Source organism: Leuresthes tenuis, unplaced genomic scaffold (genome assembly GCF_036924035.1).
Source record: "Leuresthes tenuis unplaced genomic scaffold, fLeuTen1.0.hap1 SCAF_22, whole genome shotgun sequence".
Taxonomy (NCBI): Eukaryota; Metazoa; Chordata; class Actinopteri; order Atheriniformes; family Atherinopsidae; genus Leuresthes; species Leuresthes tenuis.
This window is the reverse complement of record NW_027325376.1, coordinates 4,784,558-4,794,304: the sequence shown is the minus strand read 5'-3', so window position 1 is coordinate 4,794,304 and position 9,747 is coordinate 4,784,558. Positions and strand designations below refer to the sequence as shown.

The following is a 9,747-nucleotide window of genomic DNA, read 5'->3' as shown; positions in this document are numbered from 1 at the left end:
GAATTATATATTTGTATTATTATTATTTTTATTTTTTTTTACGAAAAACTAGGCCACCGACAAAGAAATATCCTGCAGGATCAATAAATAACATGTTTTGTTTTTTTTTTTTTATATCAAACCAGACTGAAAAATACAATACAAACACATCTGAATAAGAGTATTCACATAAGCAAACACATTTGCTTAATTGTAAAAGATGTATTTTTGCATTCTGAACAGGAATACACACAGACATCAAATGTAGTGTTAAAAGTAAGAAGGTTTAGGTTTGACATTTCTGTAGGTGAGAAGTCCAAGATTCACTTTTATATGTCAGCAAATACACGAGATTCTAGAGAGTTCACATGGTGTAAAAAAAGCTCCCTGTATAAAAGAAAACAGCCATATATTTGAATTGTAATGTAAAATATATATATTTAAAAAAAGAAAACAACATATTTAAGCATTGCAAATCACCGAGTAGGATCTCCCTGGTGTAGGATGTGCATATAAAAGAAGCAAATTAAAGCCATGCAAATGGGAAAGAATAAAAAAAGCACATTAATAAATATATATCTAAAGGTTACTTGTCTCTCATGCGCTCTTACACACATACAGCCTGTTTTAGCAGGCAGATATTCCTTTAGTAATACTTCAAACTCCCAAAAGGTGGCACTGCAGCAAAGAAAATGCCAAGGCAGAGAAATACAGTATTTCTCAAAAGAACAAACTCAACTCAGCCACACGGGGAAGAAAATCATGATTATGAAATACCACGGCAGTTTGAATATGAAACAAAACGTGCAGTCAGGTTAAGTAAAATGATTGATAGGTCCCAACACTTAAGAATTATATTCCAACTTTATCTCTCAGAAGGAAGTTGGCCGAGTGTTCACACAGTTAAGATGTGTAGTGTACGTTTAAGAGGTGTTGTTGTTGCACAGAGCAGCAACTCACTCAGCGTAAATGTGTGAAATCAGAGGTGCGACAGCCTCACACAAGTTTTAGTTTCACAAGGAAAACCTGTTTTGATTCATTCTCCCTTTTAATTAAAAAGTGAACCGTGCTTCTTAGTGTAGTTTTTCACAAGGGCTGGGAAACAGAATAAAGGTCGTTATCAAACCAGTAACCTGAATGGTCAAATTTTGATGTAAATTGCACAAAAAGTGTGAAATAATGATGATAATGACGCATTTGATAATCAGCCTTATATCAGACAGCTTCACAGCAAGGCTGCAGACCTCAAGCTACTAAAGCAGATTAGAGTAAGCATCGCTGACAGACATTTTTAGGTGATGTGATAGATTAAAAAAAGATGAGTAATGATGGTAATGAGACATGTGGAGACAGGTGAACCTGGTGAACAGGTTTCTTACCACCTGACTGTGGGAAAGAACAAACTCAGGCATTTTCTCACCCAACTACCATTAGTCACACTCTTCCCTCATGTCGAATAGATTATCTCCTCTCAGAAAGGACCTGCACTTCCAATCATGACGGTAAACTGCAGAATGTGTTGAGATACGTTTCTTGTAAAACTAAGTCAACTGTAAGCAATACTAAAGGTGACATTTGTTCTCCAAAAGAAAGGGAAACTACACAAGCAACAATGGATCAAGAATAGAATATGGGGGCACTCCACTCTGTTAAATTTCTCTCATAAAAAGCACAAAATCCTCAACATGCAGCGTAATCAGTTTCAGACTAACAAAAAGGCCTTTCAGGTATCATTGTAAAAAGCGGGCCAGAACCAGGATGTAAGGCTTGGACTATTTTTGGAACCGGGGGGGCCAGCTAAATAAATAGAGGAAGGAAGAAAAACGTCTGTCATGTGAGGGAAAAGGAAACGTGGCAAGCATATTAAAGCAAAGCTCCCAAAATAAGCATTCAAACCACAGAGGGGTTTCAAATACTCAATAAGTTAACACATAAAAACAGAAAAAACAGGAGCGCCTGGCATCAAAGCAAAAAAACGTCATAAACAAACGAAGCAACTCTCTCTTGGGATGACAGAACCACAGTCTAAACCCAGCTTGGTAACAGCTGCAATGTGGGAAAAACACTTCCTGGAGGATTCAGCTTCAATCCCGGTCAGTCGTAAGGAAACGGAAGAGTGCGACGACACATAAGGCATTTCAAAGGGGAAATAAAGGTGTAGTGTAGACAAAGTTTTTACACGGGTGATACAAAAACATCATGATGATATCTCTGTCAGGCGCTGAAGCAGAGTGGAGAAACCAGCCGCTTGCTGGGAGAGCTCAGCGACGCGATCCACCATCTCCTGGGCGGCGGATACCGATGGGTAGTTCTGTGCAGCGCCCTTTGTCGCCACGACAACAGCCTTCAATGACTGGCAGAGTCGCCCCCTCGAAGTGGCGATCTGAAATGGGGATGAAGATGTTAAAAAAAAGGACTTATGATGCAGCTTTGATGCACTGCAGTGAGGGAGCATACTTTCGTCTGGAGGTCTGAGGAAGTGAGAAGACGGGACAGCGTGTCCCCGATGAACACCAGCTTGTGCGCGGTCACGATGAGGCTCTTTCCTTTGGCGACAAAGACACGGGGCGGCTGGTTCCCCTGCACGCTGCTGAAGAGCACGTCGATTGCGTCCGCCAGGCAGGAGAGGTGGGCGAGGCTCTGAGAGGAGTAAAAGGACAGCAGCTCCGAGTCCTCCAGCGAGAGCGACCCGGGCAGAGGAGGCGACGGAGTCAGCTGTACGGGGGAAACACGAGTTCTGGTCATTAATGGGAAAGTTACGCTTCACGGCCAGACAGGAGATGACACATATTAATGTGCACGAGTCCAACATGGCTTCCTCACATAGTTTCTCTTAACAACAGTCAAAAAAAACCCACAAGAACAATTATAGACTGCAAACCAAAATAAATAAATTGGTAATAAAAAAAATCCTGGATTCAGATCAACATTAGTCACATCGTAAACTGGGCCACATCAATGTGTCCAGAACTTTAATAATCAACCACATGGTTCCGAGTGAAGGCTATAAAGAATAAGTTAAAAGCCATAAACCCTTCGACTTCACAAAGAAAAGCAGCAAATAACCAGCTAATAGTGAGTCGCCCCCTCCCTCCTTCGTCTTTTCTGGCACTGGTTGCTGCACAAGAACAGAAGGAAGAAAAAGGGCGGGGGTGGGGGGGTGCGGGCCGGCTGCAACGATGACCTACAGCCTCCAAACATGAGGCACCCGTCCAAACAGCTGAGGTGCACGGCAATCCCAGTTAATCCGACAGATCTCACTGCTTCTTTATCAATAATTACTACCACACAACAACTTTCTTCATTCATAAAATCAAAGGAGAATCAGAGCCGTCTAAAAGGGAAGAAAAACCATCGAATGTACAGGATCCCATCTGTTGTAGCATTAACATAAAGCGTGTGCAGTCAAATTCTTTTTAAATGAAGCTAACAGAGTCTGACAGTTAACCCAAATGTCTGAGTAAGTCAGACACAAACACACAAGCGCGCACAGTACGTCAAAACAAGAGAAGGCACTGCTGAAGGCATGACTGGGCTTTTCTGTCACTTATTGTCCTGCAGCCTCCTTCGCATGCAAGGCAAGATTGTTGAGGATCACAAGTGACCTCTTGTTGCTCGTCTGTGGCACGGCAGAGAGACCGAGCACGAAAAAGACACGAGCTCACTCTGGTCCAAGGCAGCCGACACAAGAAGGGATTCTCAGAAAAGCAAAAGATAGCTTTAATATGATAAAAAACATATATGATGCTGGGTAAACAGTGGGAGTGTTTTCACCACATTGGGAGGCAAGCAGCCACTGAAAGCTGGATTACTGGATCATGGTGCTCACTTGTAAACAGAGTGCACTGTCAACACAGGGTGAATCAGTGACCTATTTGTGCAGAGCTGCTGATTGTGCTTCAGAAACCCTCCATCACAGCCTGTGTGCTGATAGAAAGGGTGAAAATACAGTGAGTAAAGCACTTGCCCTGGGCTCTGAGGAGATAGTTTGTATCTGTCCGTTCTCATTGAGGTGATCAGGAGGCGGCTCTGGTTTACCCTGGTGTGGGAGACAGAAAACTGTCAGTACCAATACGATCTGAGTGTAAATGATACTGGTTTTCATTTCATATCAGCAAAAACCCATCACAAGGTGGACTGACCTGCAGTTTGACGTATCCAACACTGTCTCCAGTAGGTACTGGGGCTGGGATTGGAGTCAAGCCAATGCCTGCATACTCACTGCTGGGGTCATCTTCTCCATTGACAGAGCCCACAGTGAGAGTCACAGTGGTTGGAGCGGGAGGAATGGGGAAATTAGGCTGGGGGGTTGGAGGCAGTGGTCTCTCCTGGATCCAGCTACCTTTACGGGACCCCATTCCTCCACCAGAAGACTTCCCATCAGGCACCGGAAGCGCCGGCAAAGGCCTACGTGACAGAGATTCTTGGGAAGGGAGGCGAGGCCGGCCCTGAGCCTGCAAGAGGAGGGAGCTCTCCTCAAGAGAGCGCTGGACCAGCAACAAGAGCTTTTCAGATGGAGGAGCACTGCCAGTGGTGGTCAACGCAGGGAGCAGGTCTGATAGACGAGCCCAGGCCTGCTGCAGGGGCGGTGGAGGATCCCCCGAATGACTGGCTTTCCAGGTGGACAGGATCTCAGCCAATGAGGTGGCCAGGTCCCGTGACGACAGAGTGGAGGCCGAGCAGGAGGCCGAGCTCAGAGCCGAGTGGACGAGGTTTGAGAGCGAGGCTCTCCACTGCAGGTCGCCAGAGCCGTTACTGGAGATGGAGAGGCGGTGAGTGGAGGTGGAGGAGGATGACGAGGAATGAGGAAGAATTTTGACAGTCAGAGCAGGCATGTCATAAATGCCACATTCAGGCTCGGGGGAATCTCTGTGATCTCCACTGCCGGCTCGCTCAGGTCCGGGGGCGCAGCACACCTGTCCCACCTCCTCACCGGAGAGGCTGGTGGTGGACTCTGCCGGTCCCAGAGGAACACCCGGAAGCGTAGGGACACTGTAGACTTCTTCATCAACTTCATCAGGCTGGATATCTGACGTGGGTTTGTTCAGAGTGATTGTTGGGACATCGTAGACCTACAGGAGGAGAGAAAACAGCACTTTTTCAAACTGTGCGACTGCGGGAAAGGAAGATCTTTTTATGAGATTTATATGACTGCTCAACTAAAACCACCAGGGAGCCGCCGAGTTTCTCTTCATGAAATGCTGCTCTGTGCACGTGGAAGTCTATCAGTCTCATTTAAAACCATTATACACACAGGATATAATCTAATTCTGGTGACAAAAACCCACCGGAAGTCTGTAAAAAAACACACAACAAAGAGATACTGACCACCAGAGGGTGAGAGACATTCACAGCCATTAACAAAGTGTCTGCAATCCACATACGGCAACTGCAGACCGAGAAGAAAAACAGACTCCCAACAGCTGGCACACATTTTCAAGTAAGATTAAAGGGGAGGCCGTTGGGCCCAGCGTGGTGGTGGGACACCCATGGCATGGCCATGAAATGGGTGTGACTGGGAGAAAATAGAAGCAGCATTTGGACTGGATAGACTGGCTCCACAGCAGACAGAGACAGGTGTGGCCTTGCTTTGGAGGGGGGCAGGGAGAGAGAGACCAGAAGTGGTGACAAACGTTTCTGATAAGTCACAGTTTGCTCACGAATCACTTCACTGGTATAGATATGATTTCAGAACAGTCATTTCCAAGTAAATCACTTTGCAGCAGGGTTCACAAACTGAGAGAAAAACACTATTTCAGTTGCTCTTTGGAATTATCATTGTTTACATAACAAATAGTTTTAACTAGAGATAAGAATGCTGTTTGAACCTGATGAGCAGCTGAAAACTGATGAATAAAATATACAGTCGCACAGTAGAAGTGTGCGGCGGTGCGTTTCTCTGTAGAGACAGCGACCTGTTGGTGTTTCCCTCGTTTCCTCTTAACTTAGTTAACACAAAAGTTTATTTAACTCAACAACGAGTTTGACAGTGAGGTGATTTTAAGTCCTGAAATCTCACTTGCAGGTATATTAAATGCAGCATTACGACATCACAAAGAGGAGAGGAAACGACCGAAATGCTAAATTAATACGATGCCATTTCAGTTTAACCAAGAATAGAAACTTTTATTAAACTTTGGGATTCTTAAGTTGATAAGTGTAATAATGTCAACATTTTTGGAAAGAAATGCAAGAAAGACACAGTTCTAATAAGACAAGTCTACACACAGCCCGGCAAGCAAAGCAAAGTTATATTTACCTCCGTCTCCGAGTCGGCTTGAGGGGGGACACTGCGGGGGGTATCATAGATGCCTTCATCATCCCCGAGGGCAGATGGGACTGGCTGTTGCCACCTGCCACTGGGAGGGGTATCGTACACCTACCGTGGCAGTAAAAAAACAAAAATCAGACCATGGCTGGAGATTTGAAAGATATGAAACTCTAAGATACCTGCTGTAAACTATGAAAGCAGAGCAGAGCGCCACACAGGAAGGAGACAGAGAACGATGTCACAGCTTCCAAGAAATGCAACTTTATACAGCTTTTTATCCCTTTGTTTTAAATTCTAATTAAATAAAAATGAGCTTAACTACAACATGAAGAACTGTGTCACATACTTGGTCATCCACAGCATCCAAGTAATCCTGAGTTTCTCCCTTTTTGCTCTGCGAGTTGTTGCTTTTCTCCAGGCCGTTGCTTATCCTCTCGCCTTTACTCTGCAGAGCTCCCCTCTGCTTATCCTGCGGCTGCTGCAGGCCTGACGGAGTCACCTGAGCGGTGGGTTTGGGGGAGGAGTTAGAGTCAGATGATGGTGGTCCGTCTTTCCTGGTGACACCCCTCACTGGAGGTGCTGGCGGAGGAGGTTTGCGGGCAGAATTTGGTGATCCAGGAGCTCTCACTTGCCCAGCTCTGATCAACAAAGGGGAGCCCCGGTTACTGGCCAGGGCGGCTTTGGCCCTGGCAGCAGCAGGGCTCGGGGGAATCCGTTTGAGCACCTCCTGAGGAGACACTTTGACGGGGGTCAACTGACACGGGTGTTGGTGGGCCAGAGCCGTCGCTGATGGCCTGTGCAGGTTTGCTCCCACAGGGGTGGGTGTTTGGTACATCCCAGAAGTCTCCTGGCTCACTTTGGATTGGGGACTTCCACTGATTATTGAGGGGCCATTGGAGCAGAGAGCAGTGGCCACAGCTCCGCCTGTTGGGGATTGGTAAACATCATCACTTGCCAGGGGAGTACCTTTGGGCACCAAGTAGCAGTCGTCCGACTGTCCAGTTAGTGTTTCTCTGGGGATGAGATATGTCGTGTCCTCTGGTTCGTCAGCTGCCCTTTGCACTCCACTGGGGGAGAGATAGACCGACTCCGAGGACATGAACACCCCGGGCTGTCTGGCATGCTGAGCTGCAGAAGGCATGGGACTTACTGGGGTCTGATAAAGTGTTCCTGTCATTTCTGTGCCACGTCCCCTTAGAGAGGGTGAGCGTGGCCGTCCTGCCCCCCCAATGTCCCAGTCGGGTCTGGGCCGAGTGCCAGAACTAGAATGCGAGCGTGGGCGGCCCTCCACCCTGCGTAGCTCCCCAGCCCGAGAGGAAACTCCCCCTCCTCGGGCCTCACCTGCAGCCGGTGGGGAGCGATAAACTCCTTCTATATCGTCCGTACTGCTGCTGCCAGCGGGCCGGGTCAACGGAAGACCAGGCGACAGGCAGACAGAGTCTTCACTGGGGCCGAGGCGAGGGTCGGAGCCTGGAGGCGGCGCAGTTTGCAGGAGTCGAAGGCGATTGGCAGGGGCAATGCCCTGTCTGCCATGCAGGGAGCAAAGCCACCAGCCTGTCCCGCCGCTCTGCTCCTGTTCAAGAACCATGAGGATGTCGCCCTTCCGGAAAGCCAACTCCTCTGGGCTTTCTGCTGTGTTGTCAAACAGCGCCTTTGCCAAAACCGTCTAGGAGAGAGGAGAATTCATTAACACTTACAAACCAGTTAGCTATATGGATGAAGGTTTTAACCAGCAGCATAACATCCACACATCTTCCCACAGCTGGGAACAAACATGCACACTGACATGGCAGTGCCAAGTCCAGAGAATAAAAAGCTTGATTGTTTAGAGCTGATAAATGGGTAGTGAATAGGAGCGAACAGCGAGGGATCTCACGAAATGCAAGTATGAGTAACAGGTAACCAGGAGGAAGAATGGTGAACAAAAAACACGGAAAATGCAGAGCTCACGTCATGTTTATCTTAAAACTCCCAGCTGGGTTAGTAATGATGGTGAGGAGAGAAAGAGGAGCACAGTCAGGAGGATCAATGATCAAATGGACACAGAGGCTTAATGCTAATGAGCGGGATGAGAGGGTGGGGGGAGGGGATGAGAGGCACATCTGTCCCTCGCTGTTTAGGGTTTAATTGCCAACCCAAAGCCAGAGAGTCAGACCCCCTTTCATTCTCTAACCCAACCCCCCAAGGGACAGATAGGCTCCAGTGAGCCATGTGGGTCCCCCTCAGACCTGTAATGGAGGTAACCCTCATAAAACATAATGAGATCACTCAGAATACCGTGAAAACGGCAATTTCTTATTTTCGTTTTCACAACACAGTGATACAACCACAATTGAACTGAGTTAATTTCAATTCGTGCATACAAAGACACAAGAACTGTACTCACTGAAACAGACATCGCTGCAAGGGTATCAGTTATGTCTCTGAGAAACTATAACTCAAGAGTTTGGATCAGTCGGGTCGTCCATCTAGATCCGCTGTGGTTCTCACGGATGTGTCGGTGGGCAGCGAGACTCGATGCCGAGGCACAGCTGGTTCTGGGCAGGACACATTTCCAGATCTGGTTGCCTCTACGTCACCGTCTTCATTCGGATCCTGCAAACATGTGAAAACCCTTTTCACGCACTGATCGCAAGGAACAGCGTTACAGAAACCTCAAAACGTACGTTGCAACACGCATGTGGGATTAAAAGGTGGCCAGGCAGAGGCAACACCTGTGTACGCTTTTCCACGCCCAGTAACGTTATGTTAAAGCAACCCGTTCAAGAAAGCTGGCGTTAGCTTAACATCGTTCATAAGTAAGCAATGCGAGCTCGCTACCAAATGTATCTTTTATAGTCGTATATGCGATTGTTATCCAAGTTAACGCAAATTAATATAACCAGCGACTAATAAGAACACAGTAAATCGTGTCGCGGCCTAGCTATTAACCCTGGCTGAATTTTAAACGCTGGCTAACGTTGCGTTAACGGTGGTTTTCTACACAGACTCCGGGTGCTAACGCTAAAGCCCAGTTCGACACAACAACGGATAAAAATGAAAAACCGATTTGTTTACCAGTAAAATTTAAAACAAAGCCAACGACCAGCAAACTTCCAGTCCACATCCAGTCTGTGATAATGTAAAATCACTTCATTGCAGGCGTGAAAATCTGTAGCCATTCGCGTTCAATCGTCTTCGATGACAACAACATTTTCTCCGCCTCCTCAGCGGTTTGGATACATCGCTGATCTTAAAGCAATACGTTCGCGAGAGTTCGATGCTTCAGACCCATCCAACGGTTGTGAAATCGCGTAGCCAACCGCAGCCTGCAACACACGGCTCGTATGATTGGCTCGTTCTTGCGGGTGCGTTTAAGTACGACCGATTCGATCGTTAATCACACAACTAAGCCTCACACGCTGAAGAAAGATGAAAAAAAATCAATATACTACTATATATGCTCGTCATGGCACGACTCTCTATTTCACTTGATCAAATATAATGGCTGATATTAT

The 9,747-nt window shown here is 46.8% G+C and overlaps 1 protein-coding gene across 1 annotated transcript; it reads right to left on the bottom strand.

Moving 5' to 3' along the window:
• Positions 1-53: 53 nt before the first annotated feature.
• efs (embryonal Fyn-associated substrate) lies at positions 54-9,540 on the bottom strand. Its single transcript, XM_072376860.1, has 8 exons — positions 9,308-9,540; positions 8,637-8,845; positions 6,597-7,916; positions 6,239-6,358; positions 4,122-5,051; positions 3,947-4,018; positions 2,437-2,694; positions 54-2,362 (listed from the first exon to the last, which is right to left on the bottom strand). Exons 2-8 carry the CDS (start codon positions 8,646-8,648, stop codon positions 2,177-2,179), a joined length of 2,898 nt encoding a protein of 965 aa, XP_072232961.1. The 5' UTR covers positions 8,649-8,845; positions 9,308-9,540; the 3' UTR covers positions 54-2,176.
• Between the last annotated feature and the right edge of the window lie 207 nt (positions 9,541-9,747).

Excerpts from the sequence above, each read along its gene's own strand:
- efs (XM_072376860.1), bottom strand. Across the intron at positions 6,359-6,596 it reads TGGATGCTGTGGATGACCAA|GTGTACGATACCCCTCCCAG; the intron begins GTATGTGACACA and ends CTGCCACGGTAG. Across the intron at positions 2,363-2,436 it reads CCTCAGACCTCCAGACGAAA|ATCGCCACTTCGAGGGGGCG; the intron begins GTATGCTCCCTC and ends TCCCCATTTCAG.